General features: G+C 35.7%; 1 protein-coding gene across 6 annotated transcripts in view; it reads right to left on the bottom strand.

Annotated features, from left to right (window-relative positions):
• Positions 1-21,761, bottom strand: part of LOC138318491 (ephrin type-A receptor 4-A-like) — a 120,171-nt gene that overhangs the window by 31,809 nt on the left and 66,601 nt on the right. For all 6 annotated transcript variants that reach the window (XM_069260919.1, XM_069260900.1, XM_069260936.1 and 3 more), the window contains exon 3: positions 14,863-15,538. In XM_069260919.1, coding sequence (XP_069117020.1) covers positions 14,863-15,538 — 676 coding nt within the window. The remainder of the gene's footprint in view (positions 1-14,862; positions 15,539-21,761) is intronic.

The following is a 21,761-nucleotide window of genomic DNA, read 5'->3' as shown; positions in this document are numbered from 1 at the left end:
TAACTCTTAATCAATGGACTGGAAAAAAAATGAAAAAAGTAGAGCCGATTCTGTCAAAATAGTTTTCATAGAAAAGTACGATTAGTTTAACAGGAGTCTGAAACAAAGAATATAGATTTTCTGTCGGAAGAATATGTACCACTGCTTCACCAGATTCTCATTGCGATCTGATAAAACACTATCAACAGTAATTTGATTGGGGAATTCAATTCTATATTCTTGTTTGAAATTTCCGCATTGGAAAATGTCATTTTGTATTATTGTAGACAATTCCGGATGATCTATCGTAACCTCTATGAAACGATAACAACCCTGAACAAGTCCCCTGCCATGCTATAGCAACGATAGAGGGAAGAAAAGACAGAAATAACAATGTTGATATTCAGTGTACATGAAAAAACCTGACTAGAATTTGTTCTGAACTGTTTGTGTAACAAAATTCTTGTTATTTGTATGGCCAATAATAAAAAATACTTAATGATCACCGATTTGACGTGCTTCTCACACAACAAAAGATAGACAACTTCCTGTCTGTCGTCTGCATTAATCTTTATTCAGTTACAAATATAAATCATAATCTTTATTCAGTTACAAATATAAATCATAACGGCTTTGGAATACTTGTTGCCAATAATTAATCTACGAATTAAAGAGAGAACGGCATTATCCGCGATAGAGATACAACTACTGGGTAATGTAGTACTGAAGTTGAATGCTTTTAACGCTTCATTTTATCAGGAGGCAGCAACATTAAATGGCTGACAAGTTATAACAGACACTTATTAATATTGACAATCAATGTTTTCTATCTTTCCCTCAGTTTAATGGATAATACTGCAGCAGCTGAAATGCTTCATAACTTGTAAAATTGACAGTAAGATTATCTTTTATTTAGAGGAAAAGCAATCCTTAAGTGTGTCTGTCTCTTATCCGTAAATTCTTGTGAAGATTGTGAAAACCTACAGAAGTGTTTCGATTGTCAACAACAACATCTAAGGGAACTAACTCAATCAAAGGGAACTAACTCTATTCAAGGAAATTAACTCTTGATCTAAGGATACTCAACATTTCTGAGGGAAATAATTCCATCCAAGGGAACTTACTCTATCCAAGGAAAGTAACTCTGAGGAATCCAATTAAGTTTTTATGGGATTCTTTGAGAAATCATATCAAAATATTTCTTACTAATATCAAACTTGAAGAGAGGCTAATATTCCTCAAAGTTAATCTCATTGGTTGGTTTCTCTTCGACAGAATGAATATTCATTACCTTCAGGACAGGTCAATTTAGGATGACAAACAACGCACAGATCAGACACACCACAAATTGAATTACACCAACTATCTTTTCCCCCCACAGAACTGAAGGGCGGGTAACTCTAACAGGCTGTCTGACAGATAAAGCTATTATGTGGTAATGGCAACAGCAGGGTTATATAAATGCATCAGGTGCTATTGAATTTATTAGAAACCAGGATCCCCCTTAATAGACCCTGTCAAGATCTCGTTTCGCTCTTAACTTCTGCACCACATTATACCAGACCATTCAAGGCTTCACAAACTAAATGTATCAACTGAAATTCTTCAAGGAGCACTTATTTCTGTCTTTCCCAACTTTTGCACAAAAAGGTATCAATTTACACATCTATTCACCACGGACGACGTAAAAACACTTATTTTGTTCGTTTTAGATGATACGCACTATAGGTATATGTTTACATATCAATGGAGATGTTTAAAAGGCTGTTATTTCCATCACCAGGACACTGTGCAGCATATAATTTTACCTATCAACTTAATTGGTCAAAACAGCTCAGACTACAGCTTTCAGCGTACTGTTTCATCCCAGGCAGCAATGGAGACAAAAATAAATTGATTTTTGCTTCAACTGTAACCTGTTTAGGCAAGAATATTCCCCAAAACTGTCAACATATCACATAAATTGTACACCAGATATACTAAAATGTCTCTTTATAAATCTCTTTTGATTCCTTAATAGAAGATAACACCAGTGGACAGAAGCCAAGTGAGGGGTGGAATACATATACACCGTCTCAGTTATATGTAAATCATATGTCAAGATACAATTGCTTCAATATTCCAGATAAAACTGTATCACCTAAGTGCTTCTGATTATCAGCTTAAACATTATCATGTGTTGAAAACCAAACTATACAGAACCACTGAGTTCATTAAAAAGTGAAGATTTGAGTGAAAGACAGAAGAAAAACAAAGACGGGTTCTGTGACTGACAGTTACACAGTACGGGATATTTGCTATTCATGATTGCGAACATGGACGTACACAATGAAAGCCTTAAAAGGCAGATTATCCTCTGCTAGCTCTACCCATCATTTCTGACGTGGCTGACCCGCGTCTGACTCCACAAAGCCATCACTTTCTGACCACATCATAACGCCAACACATCACCAACACACACCATAATACGCATCCAAAACATAATGACTGTCCCCTGCAGCTTTCTAAAGAACGGCACACCGAAAGATGATTTCCAAACACCGTTTTTAATTTATCAATCATGCAGTTTCCCATTAACAAGTCGGAGAAAAGCCCCCAATCTTTGGTTGGGGTAAGTAGATGTCTTCTGTAAGTCTTCAGACAAATGCTATCTCTTATGCACTCTTTGACATGCTATCGACTACTGGCCATATCAGCTCAAAGTTTTGCTGCTATGAAAGGTTTGGAGTGATAGTGGAGGCCAAGAATTGATGCTCAGGCACTCAATATTCAAGTGATAACATGTAAATTGTCTTTACCTATCAGAAGGTTTGATATATCTTCAGTTACCAATACCCTTTAATGAAATAATAGGAATGAGGATATAAGTCTCTGGAAGTCAAAGTAGAATATTGGACACAAATCTTACCCAATGGTTGTTTCTATTATTACAAATATGACATCTAAATGATTATGCAAGAATTTAGAGCCAACTTCATGTGATAACTATGGCAGTAAACTTAAGTCAGCTTAAGGGAGTGTGTTTTAATTCAGTACACCTATTTGTACTCATTTACTAAAAAGTATTGTAATGTTTCAACAATCAAATCAAACTCTAATGAGTTACATCAATATCATTTCTGTGGCTGCCACTCTGACCACAAACATGTTTTGAATCCTCCATTAGAGTGGAACCCTTCCCACAATCCTTCCGCCGCATTACCGTTACCACGGTAACAGGTCCTACACGGAGAAGCATGGCCTGTCCATCACCAGTCCCATGCCCCTAGACTCTCATAAAACAGTATTATTTTATACAGGTCTATCAGGTTGGTAACAACGCCAACGGCATTAATGTTCCACGCCGATGTCATTTAAATCGGGATGGACAGAGAAATAAATATCCTCTATGGAAGAGAACATGTAGTAATCCGTTTTAATAGGCTTTATCCCCCTGGAACTCCGATTGATGGACTTATTTATCCGATTGTGAATTGTCGGACACATCAATTCATACCCCTATATGGAATTTTGGATTAATCCAACTGAAGGAGTTTGGAATGGTCTAATAACTATCAAAGGAGAGGATAGGTGTTTTGACCAGTGTTAAACACAAATATCAGACACAAGAGTTGATGAGAATAAGATTACCAAGCTTCTGTTTCACCTTTTATCGATGACAGACTTTTAATCGCATAAGAGCCTAAAAGAAGCTGACCATATGACAGATGTAAGAAGGCTCACACTTTTCGAGTTATTTTTACCATTGAATGTCTGAAACCTTAGAAATTAACTCAAAGAACAAAATGTTTATGCGAATAAGACTTCAGAGAAGAAACGTTTATGTGAATGAGATTACCTAACTTCTGTTGCAGTAATCTATCACCACAGTGACACTAATCTACAAGAGTCTCAATGAAAAAGATCCGCTGCACTACAGCAGCAGATGTCACACCAAAGAACTTTAAATATTTGAGCTCCATTTGCTGATCACAACCAAATTCAACGTCTGTAATGGATATGCATATTCACAGTCGGTCAGTCTAATTGAATAGTGAAACTTTGATGACAAAACGTCCACAAGGAAATGGGCAGTTAAACCCTTCATTAATCTCCTGGTCAGTGCCCAGTGTGATGGTCAGTATCATAAATTCTCAAATCAAATTCTCATTAGTCAGCTGCTGATTTTTCACCTGCATGAGCATGCCCAGGTAGCAAGGCTACCCCTATTATACCAGCTTGTCTCTCCCATTTTGATTTCCACATTAGTTTGACCACAAGGTATAAAGTCTGCCCTATTATGCTTGCATTTCTCCCTCATTTTGCTTCAATTTCTCAACCACAATCTCATAGGGATTAATGGAGTTTCAGTCTAATTTTTTTCCAATTATGAGAGGGTTGAATGGCCAAGTCGACTGACCACAACTTTAGGCAGCAACCTCACAAAACTGTGGCCGATTCACCAACAGACCAAAATACCAAGTAACAAAGAACAACATTCTGACCCATCAAGTAAAACGCTCCAATCCTTCTACTGATGACAGATGCGTGATATGACAATTTTTCTAACTTTCTCATTAATTCTCATTTCATATTTCCCAATGATTAGAATCTAGATACATGACCTCTAATATATTAAAATGACCATTTTACAAGATCTGAAATCTAGACCCATATTTCATATTTGATTTATCATTAAATGCTGCTCAATTTAACGCCTCTTCGACTGAATATAAATAAACCAATTAACCAACTAGAAGACAGCCTCACCACAAGGTCCTTCTCCGTAATATAGAAATCGGAGAGTTTCTTTCACAAAACATGGCTTCCTGGTTATGCCTGAAGAAATTTGAGATTTTTCAAAATGATTACGGACATTTTCTGGTATACTTGGGATGACATTTCTCCTCTTAATTAACAGATCACCATGACAAAGGTAGAGGGGTAAGTAACAGGGCTTCGTCAGGAGGTGATACAGCAGATATTATAGGGGACATACGCACAAAAGCTAACATACTCATTAATCATAATTCATACGGGCAACACAAACTTTTTTTAATGACTGGTTAGATTCTTTTTGGTTGCTTTCTCTATCACTTATTTTCAAAACAGAGGTAGAATTTTGTATTCTTTGTTACATGGCTACAAAAGTCATGAAAAGTTCGGTGAAATATTAATCAATTTTAAACAGTTATCCATCATATTCATGAGGTCAAGGTAATGACCTTTAAACTTGGACCAAAATAATTTGATTTGTAAGATATAGGTTTGGTAAGCTAGCATTGTTAGCATAGAAGGTGTCAAATCTGGACTGATGTAAAAGTGCTCTCTATTAATAGAGCATATTATACAATGTAATACAGTCTTCCAAATGATTCAATCTAAACAACAAACCCAAATAGTATTATAGCGAAGATATCTATATACAACTAGCAGAAGTCTGCTCTGATAACAGAATTAGACCACGCTAATATCACTCATCAGAGATAACAAGGAATTTACAGAGTAGTCTCCCCTTACTTCCTCTGCTGCCACACTGGACAGCGGTCATCTAACTGGACAGCACAATAAAGCTATCAACACCTTCAATTGTCTGACCCCTGACTGGTCAAGAAATAATTACCAAGTCATTTCTGGTGACTGGTTAGAAATCAACAACACCACAAAGAGAAGATGGTCCAAATGAAACTTGACAAATGTGGTTCTCCCCAGGGAGATTAGAGACAGGACACTAGTCACACAACTGTTTCTATAGACGTGATATCAATCTAACTATACTAACTAGAACTACATTTCTGTATAGGCTCACATAGGCACCAATTGTCTGTATTGCAATGCTGGATAGCTTGATCTTTTTTTAATATTTTCTTCCCTTTTTCTGTCTTCTTCCCCAGGCCCTTTTAACTCTATTATCTATCTAGCAACCACTTCCTATAAATTTTTGGAAATGAGAAGGAGAAATCCTCCAGCATTGTTGACTTATCAATGAACCCAAGAGATTCCGAAATTTTGCGTTAATATCTTCAGTTACCCAATACCTTCATTCTTATCAACTTAAGTGTTCATTATCTTCCTCAATATCTCTAGCGTATTGTTCTATATATTCAAATTCTAATTAATTACATCAAATTCTTTTAAATGTTCTATTTATTGCTTTCAAAAATTCAAATGTATTAATTTGGTTTGAAATTCTCATGTGTAATTGTGATAAACTCAAATTTACTTCAGACTATCATTTTTTGCTGTCAAACATTTTTTGCCTTTTTTAATTATTTCAATTCTTAAGCCCCTAGATAATTGAACTTTATTTTTTTTCTTATTAAATGTATTTGTATCTTGAGCTTAAATTAAGTTAGCTGAGAAATGTTGATATATCTTACTTTTTCCTGTTACGATACTCATTCAGTTTCTCTTTTTGCTCTTGCTGTCTCAATGCCAGACTTTAAATAATTCTTGTCTTGGTACTTTATGTGAAAGTTCTGTAATTCTCTAGAAAGGCATTTTCTTTAATGTAAGTATCTCTGACTAAATCAGAAGTGCCACTCTCTAAACTAAAACTGATAAATACAAGACAACGTTCAAAATCAATACTGATGTGTGTTGAATAATCTTCACAATGTTAATACAATGTTATAATATCGCACCTTATGCTGTGACTGCCGAGTATAAATTTCACCCATTCGCTGATGACGTGAATTCTTGCCATCGGAGACTGGTCCATTGTTTTTTTTTCTTCTCTGTAGATTGTGAGTGTTAATTTCTACCATCTCTATTGAGTATTATCATGACAGGATTCATGTATTACAAGTCATTGCTGCGATACTGTTTCGTAGAGGCGATCTGAAGCTTGGTGAGAGAGAGGCCATACCATCTTTGAGTTTGCCTGATAACTCTATATAGCCCAGCGTGGCTGCGATTGCAGCCATCGCCTAATATACCCTACACATGATAACATTAAAGGGATTTCAGGTCGCTTCACATAGCGCTAGTGGAAATGTTTTAATTTGCTGTACTTTTCAGCTCGAAAAGGCTCATCTACATGCAAATGATGAGTACTAGGTTGTCAATGTATGGCTTAGGTCTGGGTTTACCGAATGATGAGCATTTGTCGTCGTAATATCTGCCTCATAGCTGGATGTCGCATAAATTGTAGCTCGTTGGCCTTATTTGGGAAATTGGAAAGACAAGAATACAATCATTATGACAGAGTCTTCCTGTTCATATAATTTGATTATTTCAAAATCATTTTATAGATAGTACCTATAAAACTTACCCCAGTGAGTCTTGGGAAAAGATCACCAGTCAAAAAACATAAATGGCGACATAAATGGGGCGTATAGAAAGCCAATGAAATGGTCTGCATATTTCTGCGAGTTCTAAGCTAACCTTGAGCTTTCGTGATATTGCCAAACTCTTCTGTCCTTGAACACCGCTGAGATTTCTATTTTATTCTCCATGAACTGTTTAATCATTCACAATGGTGTTTCATGCTATTTCAATCCAACGCTGCTGAGAGTTGAATTAATATATTGAAACGAACTTACAAACTTGAATATTTGCCTAATTGAACAGTTCTCTTAAAAATAAACATTTTTGAAAAATTCTGAAGATGACATAATTACTGAACAAATGAATGGTTTTAAAATATTCCATGTAAATGGATCTTTTGATCAACTACATGATACCAAAGAATATGTTACCGTATCTCAATAGTAACACCGCTTGATGATAAAACTTACAGATAAGAATGGTGAGATAATTATATTTCCCTGATCCTCAGTGAATAGAGGTTAGGGTGAAACTGTTCTCCACTACCAAAACTGCCTTGTTATCAAAATCGATGCAAAGAAAGTTTTTTTTTCCCTCTTGAGAGACTACGATGAGCATTTTATCAGGAAGAAGAATTAGATTGTTAAAAACTGTACGTTCTCAATCCGTGAAAATGAGAAATGAGAAATTAATTACCTTAAAAAAACTCTCACCAGGAATCACAAGCCTGCACACTACAGGATCCCGATAACATTTGACAAATTTGAGGCAAAAAAAGTGTTTCATTATTTCCATTTTTGCACAAATCCTTCTCTATACATCATGAAAAAGAGAGTATTGCTTCCGAGACCTTGTAGCTTTTTAGCCTAACCAAGAGTGATGCATGTTTTCTCGTTATAAATGGAAATGATTAATGTTTGCAAGAGCAATTGTCCTTCAAAGTCAAATAGGTTTTTTATAGTTCAACCAAATATTTCAGGTTTTCATTCTATTTTATAAACTTACACAATAAACAAACTCTATCAACCTCACTGACTCTCTGATTGTAACAGATACATTTACCTCTATCACATGGCCTCGAATGAATTTTGAAAATGTATCGGGTGCAACAATCACAACAAGATTTCAGAATGTGATCAAGTGACAATTTCAAACTTCCAATGTGTTTTAGGCAATGCTTTCTCGTACATGACCATGAAAAAGAGTTCCAAGGCTGTCACATATGACCGTTAAAAGATTTAAAACATGTTTGGCAATGTGAAATTTGAGGCATGATTTCCAGATCTTTCTCAAATCTTTTTTTATTTGGATTGGAATAAAATTAAAAACATGCAGAAGTTCTCTTTTCTTTTAGAATTTTTTTTTGTTTTTCCCCTTTTTCCCCTCCAAGAACAAATTGGTCCTTATCCAAAGCTGTTTTTCATTGCAAAGGAAACTTGACGCATTTACCCTTTCATAGCTGAGGGTAGCAATGCTCTAAAACTCTTCCATGTTTTTTTGCTGGAAATTCGAGGAATATTCCTTGAAAGCCTTTTACCCTAGCTAGTAGGCACCATTTCGAGCACTTCAGGGTTTTTTTCCTTACAGAAATTCGAGGCATATGTCCTTTTAGTGGCGAATAATAAAGTTTTGATTACAGAACGGGCTGGCACTTAGGCTATTTATCAACTGTTGGACCTACAGGCCATTTCTTATGCGGTGATTTTTAACCAGGCTTCATGAGTCACTGGCAAAACAATCGGACAAATATACATCACCACCAGTTCTCGTGAATCAGGGTACAACACACTCGAAATCAAAATATTATTTTACCGCCTAACAGGAGATATTTGTTTCAGTTGGAGTAAAAAAGTGTTGCTGGTCTCCCTCTAGTGTTTAGAATCATAACATTCATCAGTTCCCCCATCATTGTGTTTCAGGGTTTGTTTTGATATTATGAAATCCCACTGCTTTATGATGAAGCTAAGCACCGGTCATTTATGAAAATTCATAGGAATTCAAGACATTGTGGTTTGGATGAATTTCAAAAATTTTTCATTGCTGGTAGTTATTATACCCTTGTACAATTTTGTAATATAGAACAAATTAAAGGAAAGCAACTATAGTAAGTTTTTAGTCACATTTTTCTGAATATCCTTCTTGCTTCTTAGTTGCACTTTTAATTTAGCAGTTTTCATACTTGAAATTTTGCACTATAATATGATTTGCACCAGCCAATTTTTTGCATGTTAATTTAATTAACTCAAATGCAATTACTGCAATTAGGTTAAGTCATCATTGCGTTAACTTGGTTCAAAATCAATTTTGTTTTAAAGTTGGACTTTGCCAAAGATACAGTTACAGAATGCATTTGGAGTAGTATGTTTTAAACAATAATTAGCAGTCCTCGAATTTCTATCTGGGATATCAATGATAGAGGCCAGGTCTATGGCATTTATAGGTCTATAAGTGCCATGTTTAGTTCGACCTTTCTTGTTTACACAGAGATGATATAATCAGGATGTCAGACACAGCAGGAAACAGTAGCTGTTACTCCCTGTTCATATTCCACGTCTTTATTTTTTCAAAAAACATTTTATCTGATACGATGATCAGAAAATAAATACAACAGATGATATCAACCTTCTCATTTCCCTTTCCATAAAAAAAATGTGATTTCTATCTGACAGAAACATCACAACTGCTACGCTATTATTTCATTATACCGAGTTTTCTAAAATCTTTAAACATTTTGGTGACACTAATCCAGTTACAACCGTCCTTTACAAAAGGCTATATCTACCATACAATCAGATGTTTCTTCTGAGTGACAAAAATGTTTGTAAAATCCAAGCTGAATTTCCTTTGGATAAGATTTAAGAATATTTTTTCAATCTTATAAATCTATTTCCTGTCTATGATCCTTGCTTTTATTTAGATCTCTTCACTAAAATAAACCTCCTAAACAGAGCTTACTCCGATGGTCAAAACGACTGTTTTCTGACTTTTGTACAACAGTTTGGATGATCTCTGGACTATACAAAGTCGTGTTTTCTGTACTAACACCCACACCTCCCACAACGTACATTTCTGTTTATCCTTCCCTGCTTCCTCCTTTGTGTGCCCTGAGACACACACGTGGTAGGTATTCCTAGACATGTGGAAGAGATGAATTTGAAGAAGATCTGTGGGAGTCTGTCTGTGTTTCTAATTCAGACAATGATGGAATGAATTCCCTGTAATGATAGGTATGTCATTCATATACAGTCAATCAAATTCCATCATTAATGGTTTAACCAGGGAAGATCACAGTAAGAGCAGACGGCCAAAGGTCATCAAAGGTCATCAAGGTCATTCTTAAGTGTCTTAATTTGAACCATACATCGATGATGACCACTCCATGCATTACCTGTAGTCTAGCAGATTGTTTTCATGTTTCTGTCAAAGCTTTTAAATTTGTCATCTTTTCAGCTGTCAGATGATCATGACGCCACTGAGTGGTACATTAATTAGTTGGTTTATATCATTGACAAAAATAAAGATGACTACTCTTTTGAAGCATATGCTCTCATTTTTTCATGAACTTTCAAAAAATTATTCTTTGTTTATATTCTGCCAAAACTTTGTTGCTTTGAGCTTGTTGAGTTTCAATATTTGGCCTCCAGTTTCGTTGTTGTTTCCTAAACTTCCAGCATCTGTTGTGATGATGGTAGTAGAACTTATGCTTCATTCCAATTTCTGATCCAGTAAAGCATCCGCTCCCAGGAAAACACCTCAGGTAGAGTTCCCTGCTATTTGTTATTTACTTCAACACCTTACAGGTAGCCATTGGTCACTCAAGGTCATAGGTCTCCAGGCTCATTCAGGCAACTATTAGAGGGTGTTATTTTAACGACACAAGTTTTGGCAGTTTATTTGACACAGCTGGCAGTCCGTCATTGAGACTACCATCACACATTGTTGTTGACCGTTTTACAATGTTTCAAAATTGCCTGTCAGCTCTCATAAGTCTGTCTACAGGGTTATCTCCCTTTTATGAAGCCCTCCCCGATTGTCACACGGCCACAGAATTGTCATCGTCACCGTTTTTAGTACCTTTAGTTATTGATACAATCGTCGCAGCTGTGCCAGCTGATGTAGGCTACAGCGCCTTTTACAAATTTAATCAACTTTATATTCAATGTAGCAGTGCCAATGCAGGGGTAGAACTCAATCAGTCCAATGGTAATCTACCGAAATTAACACGACTACCAAATTTAACACGGCCAAATGAAAGCCATCCGTGTTAAGTGGAACTAGTCGTAAAACGGGTATAAAAAGTTTAATCAATTAACACTAGTTTATAGAAGTGATCAGACGATAGGGGACATAGAGCACCATCAAACTAAACTGTCTAATAACAATCGTGGACAGCGCCACCTAGTGCCAGCGATAAACACTGATTTACACTGTCTCGATGACTAACCTTAACGTTGGACAATCTAATAGTCGCCGTGACATAACACTCACTCTCGTAAATAAGCCCCCCAGTTTTACTTCCCTAAGAAAACAGTTCAGATTAATTTAAAAAATGGAGATATCTTTTGCCTGGATTAATAAACTGGACATTTATAGCCTTCGGTCTGACAATTGTCCAGAGAACCGTTTTAACTCGAACAGGTTGTTCAACATTGAGTTTTCCCAGGATGATCGATACGAAGAGCCATAAAAATAAGAATGCCAGAGAAGAACACGATGGACCCTTCACCTAGTCTTCGTGTTTATTTTTAACTGGCAGCCTTTTCTGATTCATCCATAACCGAGTTGAAAAAAAACTCATCCTTTTTATCGAGGTTCGTTTGCATTTCGGTGCAGGATCGTTTTATTTATGAGGACATTTTTTATCATTTTATGGTCAGTGTTGAACGACTCCCCAACCAATTATCCAGCAGCCTGTCAGAATCGAGTCACACACTGTTATTTGCTTGGTCAACGGGACAAATCCCATATCCATATACATTTAGTTTTTATGTGTTTGCATTTAGAGTGTAAATATAACTGCGTGAAGACTCGAGATTATCCTGTAGATGGACAGGGCGGCTAGCTAACAGCATCAGCCACTGAGTGGATAGATAGTGGACAGTGTCTGGTCAGGACATTAACCAATGACATGTCCACCAATAAAAAATTCCAATAAAAGGCAGCTAACCCATGAAAGTCTGTCTCATCTCTCACCAATAACTAATGCATTTAACCAATGACATTAACACTAAGCCAGAGTTCCAGAGAAAAAACATAAACCAATGAACAGTGTTCTGGTAATTTCCTCGCACTCATTTTTAAGAAGTAAGCGACTAGAAGTAGAATGTCAGTCACATTAACCATTTAGCCACTGCAGATCTGTTTAAACCTACTTATACAAAGAATTCTGAGATTTCTACATAACCCCAGAGTACTACGAACAACCACAAATTCCTTTTCTCAATAACACCCATAAACAGGAAGTTATCTGCTTGTATCCAGTTAGCATTATCCAATGTTCGGACTTGACATATTATCTTCACCTTCAGTTCGAAATATTATAGCTGACCTTCAAACACATGACCATTAAATATCACACATTATATTCAAAACTTCAGACATATTAGACTTAACCTTAACCCGTTCTTGACCTTGCTGAAATATTACACAATACTCTTATGTGAAATTTGACCCGAAGACATTTCAAATTTTAATTTTACAAGTTCTAATGGATTGTTACCAAATTCTGAGAGAAGTTTTAATATGGCATACTAAATTTTCATGGGATTTTTTTCTAAAGACTTGTAGAATGTACCAAAGAAAAAGACTAATCTTGAAAAATCCAGTGATGTGGTCGTTATCTTTATGTAATACCATTACAAATGAAGGGCTACATTCCAGGCTACAGATTAACTTTGATGTTATGAAGACAAACATTAGCCGCGTCCGCCTGGGAATTTAATCATTCCTGGTAATATGGCAGAAGTATAAGCCATATTACTTAAGATTATCTAAACAGGGTCCAAAATATTTTTCAATTTGAAAATTATGTCTGGGAAAACATTACCCACTTACTAGTCCAGAGTAATGTCAAGGCTAATAAAATCAAACCAAGGTCAAGGACACTGTGAAATAATTTATTATTATCAATATATCAGCACTATGCCACATTCCTTGAAGTGCATTTGCACAATTAAACCATTTTTTCTTCTAAATGATGACAGCTATATTCCAATGATACCATATTTTGTCAATCAACACATCCTTAAGGCTTTTATAATCAATTTAAAGCGAATTTGTAAATGATCAAGTTAAATACTGAATGTGCTGTTTAACTACCATTAATAAATCCAGACAGGTGGCCTGATAACAGTGGTAAATGTAATTATGGAATTCAAATGTAATTAATTAAAGAAAATTATATTGCTGATAATTTATCCAATTCACCAAGTTGAGCGTTAAAAAACACTTTAATTCCAGCACTGCCGAGCAGGGTTTAGTGAAGTAGGCTATGAAATTCTATCCTCCAATTCTCATATCAAGTTTTCTCTCAAATCAGGCAACAGGAACAGAGATTTCAAATAAATCTTTTAACATCAAAAGTAGACTTTGGCAGACTGTTTGTAAGCCACAGGAGGTTTTGGCAGGGAGACATACATCATATATATGATGTTAGATTACACTCATAAAATATGTGCTGCTTCAACTGATGTGGAGCACAGTTGTCACAATGAGGAGTGATGCCCCAGGTCTTGTTATGTTATTCTGACCATGGCATAATTTTTTTTCAAGAATTGTCTTAGGGGTGTATGGATCGATCTAATTATCAGAAATTTCACGAAATATTATGGCTCTTATTATGGATACATCTAGTATGACACCAGATGCTAGAATGTCAAATTTATTGACCAAATATTTTGTAATTCAACTTTCGTTCAGGGTATATGTATTATCTTTATTCCATTCATCAGTTCCAAAGCAAGGGGAGATAATCCAGTCCCTGCAGAACTCTTTACCCAGCCTATAAGCTACCCCTCTGAGTCCTGTCACAGACTAATTGACTGATGTTTGGGTTCCTGAGTAGGGACCAGTATGGGGTAGTCCACAATGTTTTCAATCAATCCACTTCTTGTTTACATCTCTGATTCTTTGTTGTCGTGTATTGAAGACAAATGTTGGGCGTTAGCCTCAAGTTAAATAAATTTAATTGCTATTTGCCAAAAAACTTTTGACTTTTTTATCACTGGAATTTCCTGCAATAAAGTTGAAATCAACATGATGTTGTCTGAAGTTTAAGCTCCGATATGTCAGCGATACAAGTACAGATCGCATAGTAAAACTTAAATAAAGATTTACCAAAGCTTTCTCAAAGGATATAACCATCTCCTTAGGTTAATCACATTCTCAATCTCAAAGAATGTTAACAAATTCACCCCTGAATGTTCATAATGAACTATTCCAGCCTTTGAATCAGCAGAGTTCAAATGTGCTTCAGGGGTGAATGAGTTAATTGATCTTGCAATGATGAGAAAACATTGACTGTTTGCTAATCGCCAGACCTGTAAGCCAGGTAAGTACAACATGATGGCTTTATGCTCCTATCTTTCTTTAAGGCAGCAGTGACGTATCTATTAAAACAGAGGTGAACTGACTTACCTATGCACTCAAGACTGTTGTGACCTTCATAGCCGGGCAGACATTGGCAACTTCCTTTTGCGTAAAACCATGTCCCGTCGCTACGACACAAGTACGTAGGAAGCGACTCTTCAGCAGCATTCGCCACACACACGCCTTTCCGCTCTTCCAGTGCCTGTGGACTGTCACCTGTTGGTGTCTCCATAAAGAATGCAAAGTTCAAGGTCACATTTGGACACATGACGTAATAAATTTTGATGGAAATAAGCGTTACACATGCTCCTGTATCCTGGAATGCGAAATAAACACCACCGAGACCTCGATTTAACGGCACTTCTCGGTCCTCTTTATTTATTTTTAAATTAGAATTATCATCGTACAGATGATCTGCTGCAATCTTGTCTATATTTTGGTAGGAAACATCATCCCACATTGGCATCATTTCATTAGCGATGTCCGAGTCAGCCTCGTAATAATAAAGGTTATAGGTTTCCTTGCACTGTTGAAGGCTACCCGGGTCAGTATGTTTCACACAACGCCTCATGGAAAATGTCATTTCTATATGTAAACTGTTGGCCTCGCCCCGGGGAATGAAGGGGGTCCTCAGCCAATTGTCCACTCCCTGACTACTGACGGAGCACGAGGCGTACACACGCACAGGGTTTCCATTCTCCGCTGTGTAGCTGCCTTCCCGCCACTGAAAATACACAAAAACACATTCAAATTAAATAGTAATCATAACCATTGATTAGATTTTTGAAACACACTTTCACAGTTTTGATTAATTAATTAATCCTCTTAGAGTAATATGCTATTTAAGTGACAATGGTATAACCACTTATTTTGAAAATTCCCTCAAACAAATGTTAATTAATACCTTATGTTAACAATATGTTTATTTTACCGAATTCTGTTCTATTTAAAGTTCAGAGAATCATATGTATACAATCCATTTATCAGTTACCAGCATACAATGGTAGCATTGAAAATATCAAACTTCATTGAAAAGTTAAGTAAACACAACATGGACATCATTGTCAAAAATTTGAATTATCAGAACAAAGCCCATTAATAAATTATCACTACTACATCATGAAAAGCAATAAGTGTTTTGTTTTTATTGTATAACCAAGGCATATAATGACATATAATTTGAACTTGCCGATATAAACGACACAAACAATGTTTTGGCGTACCCCCTACAGAGCGAGGTGTACTGCGTTACATCAGGAGTGCATGTCTGCCAGAAGTGGTCCCGAGTGCAGCATCATTAATGACAAAGCAGTACAACTCGTAAATGAGAACTTCTACAAGAACTTACAAGTACAACTTACACTGGAAACCCTAGAGACGAGACACCTTGTCAACTTACAGAATTAAAGCCAGCCAGCAACTTAATCAAAACACTTGTTTTTTCTCCCTCAATCTATCTAGTATCTCCAGGTGATGCCATTCAATACCTGATTTATCCTAATAATTCTTAAGTTTCCAGAGGCGATGGTAATGGATTCATTTTTTGAACCAAATGTACTCCAATAAATCAGATAACATATATCAGTTATCTCCCCTTTTTAGAATTCTTTCACTGTAAAGTATTCCATTTAATTATGTTGCTAAACAACACTTATCTCTATAAACTTGATATATTGGAACACCAACAATAATTGCTGTAAAAAGTATATGGAAAGTTAAACTTAAACCTATTCACACCTGAAATGTAATAATGAACTGGTCCAGCGTTTGAATTAGGCAAGTTCATGTGTGTTTTCAGGGGTGAACAAGACAATTGGTACAATCAATATTTAATACTTAATACATGAAAAGCCCAATAATAAAATTACCACTGTAACATGTAGGTTAACAGAAATTCTGCTTACCGTATATGAATATACAATTACCCATATAAGGCAACTACAGTTAAAGTACAGCCATTTATCACCTGAACAGGAAACTGTATCTGTGAAATTTGACTGCTCTATGTGAACAATGACATTATTTGTCTGTTAAGGGTTTAATGTCCTTCCAATACAGAAGGTCACATGAGGACAGGAAACCGGAATCCCCATGATGACCTTGGACTATTGATACATTCAAAGTCATTCTATAACTCTGGTATAGAGTTATGCTTGGTTTAGTGTGGTTCATGTCCGAATAATAGCTTTGGTCATTCAAAAATGCTCAAGTTTTACCACGGAATGAAAATATTGAATACTGGAAGAAATAACACGAACATATGACCATTACTTTATTCTTGACTATACTCATCACCCAGAGCTGAAGACCTATTCTGGTAAAATGTCTGACATCTTAGCCACTCGGCCAACGAATCCAAGTCTTATCACTAATTATATGATGTAATAATAAATCAAATTAGCCTCCCGACCACAGAGAGAACAGTCGAGATTTATTTGTACCGGAGAATCCACCGGATCCAGGGATCGGAACGATCCAGGTTCAATGATTCCAGAGACTTTAGATAATAATAGCCCTAAGACAAAAGAAAATTAGACGGCTTTTCCAGATGAGTGCAATACAAGAAAAAGAGCTTTTATTAAATTTTCTGATAGAGCCGTCGTAGTACGAGAGACAGAAGCGCAGCGTCTATGGACATACCCATTAATCGTACATCCTGTTGGAACAGATATCTCGCAGTGTATATAATGACTGGGTTACTGGTAACATTGGTTCGAGTATCTACGGTCATTGTCGTGTAACTAGGACCAATATGGTCCAGGATCAATTCAGATTTAGTTATGTGATCACTATGTCAGCACAATTCCAGGTTAGAAGTGGTTGACATACACTTGTACTATATAAACATGGTAATTACGATTTAGCATTTGAACTTTTGAACATCAACTATTAAAATCTTATCTAAATTCTTCAGCTTCAAATAACAAATATGACTCATCTTTCCAATTTCACTTTTTCATAATTTTGTTCGAAATATATTGAACATTAATCTTAAGTCTAAATTCAAATAATTTTTTTTCATATTTTCTTCTTCTTTTTTCCCCCAGTTTTTAAACTAAAGAACAAAGAGTGGGAAAATATCAATAAAGATGTATAAAGATGTATCGGTTGTTTAATTGGTAAACATTGTCCGTGTATTTAAGTACACATTTCCACTACTAAACTGTTAAACTGTTTAAGTATGTCAACAGTGGATGAAAAACAAGAATTAAACATTTATTGATAAACACTTGACACTTTGTCTCCCAACTCTTTGATGTTTCTCCAGCCGATACATCATCTGTGACAACACCACCAGATTTTTACCTGATCTCGTTCACGCTGAAGAAAAACTTTAATTAGAATGCAGGGCCAACACAAAACCTTCTGTGAAGGTATATAAATACACATACTAGACATTCAGCCGTACATTTCTGTGTGTCTTGCAACATTTTAACAACTTTAATTAAAATCTTCTTGGAGATGTAATTTATGACAAAATGTCTGCCTTAGCATACATACAAGAAAATATTTGTAGGCAAATGTTCTCAAACCAGCATTTTCAGAATGAAATTGTCATCAGAATTGATGTAGATTAATTTAGCAACGAAACAGCTCCAATCCTGGACAAGGCCCAAGGATTCCGACATCCACACTGATCTTATCACTTCATTTCTAATTACATACACTTAAACATTTCTATGAAAAATGCATTTTGAAGGAGCTTTAGTATTTGTGAAGTTAAACTAATGAAAACACCGGCAAACAAATGACCATTTCATTTATAGATAAAAATTTGGTCATGTCCAATTTTTTATCAGTGTGTCAAAAAATCAAAAAATTGGATTTTCTGGATCATGCTATCCCTGACAGGAGGAAGGAAATTCTAAATGAGGGAGCTGGTCTGAAGGTCGTTTAATCACATATGACGCATGCATGTACATTTCATGTGAAGCGGAGTTAACCCTAGTAATCGGAGAGATCAGATCGTAAATTCTACCCAGGTGTGCCTTGGTTTGACAGAAATCAATACCATATATGCAACAGGCCTAGTTCCAATAGCATAGAATTCACACCTCGGAGGAAACACTGGCCCGTTTTCCTAACATATTGCTCCTGGTCGCAGATGAGATTGGATGGCACACGGTTTTTATACTCTGAGAGATGTCTAATGATTGGACTTGTTTCGACTTCGGTCCATCTCAAACATGCTTCAGTCCATCTCGAACATGTCACACAAAAAGTATGTATTCCTTGATCTTCTACACCTCATACATGCATTATCTTAGTATTGTTTTAAGGCAGTTTTAACATCATCTGGCTCAAAATTAAACAGCATATAAAATCTTATGGATATTATCATTCATTTTAGTTAACCTCAAACAACTATCCATGAAATAATATGTTTTATAATAACAGCAAACATCACAGAGATAATTAATAATTCGAACAACACTATACTTGTTATAATTATTTTAACAATTCATTCAAAAAACATATATGGATACATGAAGACTTATTTTCCAAGGACATAACATTTAGAGAACTTTTTCATTCTTACTGCTCCATAAACAATAACATCCGATATGCACAACCAATACAGTTGGAGAAAAATCTTTTCCTTGGAGATTACTGGAAGTGGGCCTTTAATTGATCAATTAGGTGATGTCCTGGTGAGGTCAAAAGGTCATACCTGTTTCTATATATGACATACAGCGAAAACAATAGCTCTACGACGACCCATGGCGAGCCCCTTGGACCTACACGACACAATTAGCCCTGTGTAGTAGCTAATCAGAAGCGTAAGTGTTGGATAGATTGCGCCCAGTTTTTCCCATACGGAAACATCTCATTGGGTTAAGTTAGGGTTAACAACGTACATTCACATGCGATGAAATGAGCCAGGCCTAGTTCCTGCTGGTGACAAGATTCATGGAGACTTGCTGCGGATGGCATCTTATAGCGTTGGAATTACATCTTGGTTCCCAATTGCCAGTTGACAGCTCATTTTAACAAACCTATAACCCTCAACACCAACTATTATCTCGACATATTTGTCTCCCTTTACTTGCAGTTAAACAATTGTGATGGTGAAACTTCATGGATATTCTCCAAATCAAGATTGATTACTAAATGCATTAAAAGTCAGATGCATCCATTTTGACACAGTTATCTCCCTTTCAATTAAAGCAGGTTTTTAGTTGTTTCAGACATGTTTGATAAGCGTTGAATGGCTGTTTTCCTCAGATTTGTGGGTTCCAACTCACATTTTTCAGTCATCACTAAAAACCTGACATTTTGCTAAAGGACCATTATTACTATAAGATGTAGATCTTAAACGTCAAACAAATCAAAATCAACATCTCAACTCATCCTTGTCTGGTTGGTAGTCCCACTGTCTTTTTGCTGAAACATTGAAGCTGTTGAAAAATTCCACTTAGAAACTGCTATATATAACAGTTTCAAAATGATTTACAACTTTTCACCACCGATTTTCAGTTCCAATTTTAACCGACAAATTCCACCTGCTAAAACCATTAACCTTAGCATTTCAATGATTATCCTACTAAAATCTACCAGCTTTTTACATGCTCAAGGTCAAGTCTATCTTAAACGGTAAAGTCTGCTTACTGTAACACTACTTCATCATAATTTTTTCTTTTCTGAAATTTTTGGTAAATTTATGAGCATTTTGAAATTTCCCAGTATCAGATTACCATGACCTTGACCTTGAATGAACGAGACATAACTGCATATTTTCAAGGTCGAATGAGCCAGACTAAAATGCTAGCTGAGGTAAGATGTTACATTAACACTGTCTACGATCCCTACTTACTGTATAACCGACAAAAATCTCATCAAAATCCTTTACATAGGAAAGCACTTTCAATATATTGAAATGTTTTGCCTTCCAATTTCAGAGGCCTAATATTGACTTTGATAAGCTTTTATTAAAAGATATATCACACCATTTCTGGAGTTGGATTGCGGGCAAAATTTTCGTCAATATCTGAGCAACACTAAACTATATATGTTGATAAGTCTGCCTGTATATGTATATATATATATATATATATATTGATATTTTTAGTAACCAAATCAAGCAGACATATACTCGAAGTCTGTAAAAAAAATATGGGTTTAATAATAACGACTTGAGCCGAGCAAATTAATGTGCCATAAATCATTTAGTAATAGCAGAGGATCAATTCGACCCATGAAAGACAGTCTGGAGATGTGTATCGCCAGTAGAATTACATTCCTTTGTGATGTTTAAGTATCCTGAGATGTCTGTCACTGTCATGTACTGTCTTCCTATTTTACTTATGTAAATAATTAGTCGACCAATTACCATAAATATCAGACTATTGCCCCTTGTTAGCCTTTTTTTAATCTAGAAATGAATGTCTTTGTGTTGGTGAGGGTTATTTTTAGTCAAATTATGTTCTGTATCTTGTATTATCATTCTTGGTATTTTAATTATGTGTAAAGCTATAGAAGTGAAAGAAAACCAGAGTACCTGATGAAAACCATAAACCTACACTCAGTGTAACCCATAAGTGATGGACAAAAATATATGGACGACACCTTATTTATTTAACTACAATGTCTGCTGTTTGTTTGGTTTTTATGCTATGCATGTTTTTTATTGAACAACAGTTTTGATAATGAAATAATTATGCTTACATGTTTATGATGATGTATGTTCTGTTTCATGTTAAATATAATGTTAATAATTCCTGGACAACTGTTTTTGTCACCATCAAAATGTTGCCAAAGATTAAACTGAAGTAGAAATTATAGGATAAACAGCCATATTGCAGCGGTGACGTCTGCTACGGAGAATGGGAAACAATAAAGGTTGTATTTGGTGATAAATACGGTAATGCAAATCTTGGACAACTGTTTTCATCACCATCAAAAGGTTGACAAAGATAAAACTGAAGTAGGGAGTTAAATACATTGTG

The sequence above is a fragment of the Argopecten irradians genome, chromosome 1 (assembly GCF_041381155.1).
Source record: "Argopecten irradians isolate NY chromosome 1, Ai_NY, whole genome shotgun sequence".
Taxonomy (NCBI): domain Eukaryota; kingdom Metazoa; phylum Mollusca; class Bivalvia; order Pectinida; family Pectinidae; genus Argopecten; species Argopecten irradians.
The sequence above is the reverse complement of the archived record's forward strand: the minus strand, read 5'-3'. Positions and strand labels throughout refer to the sequence as shown.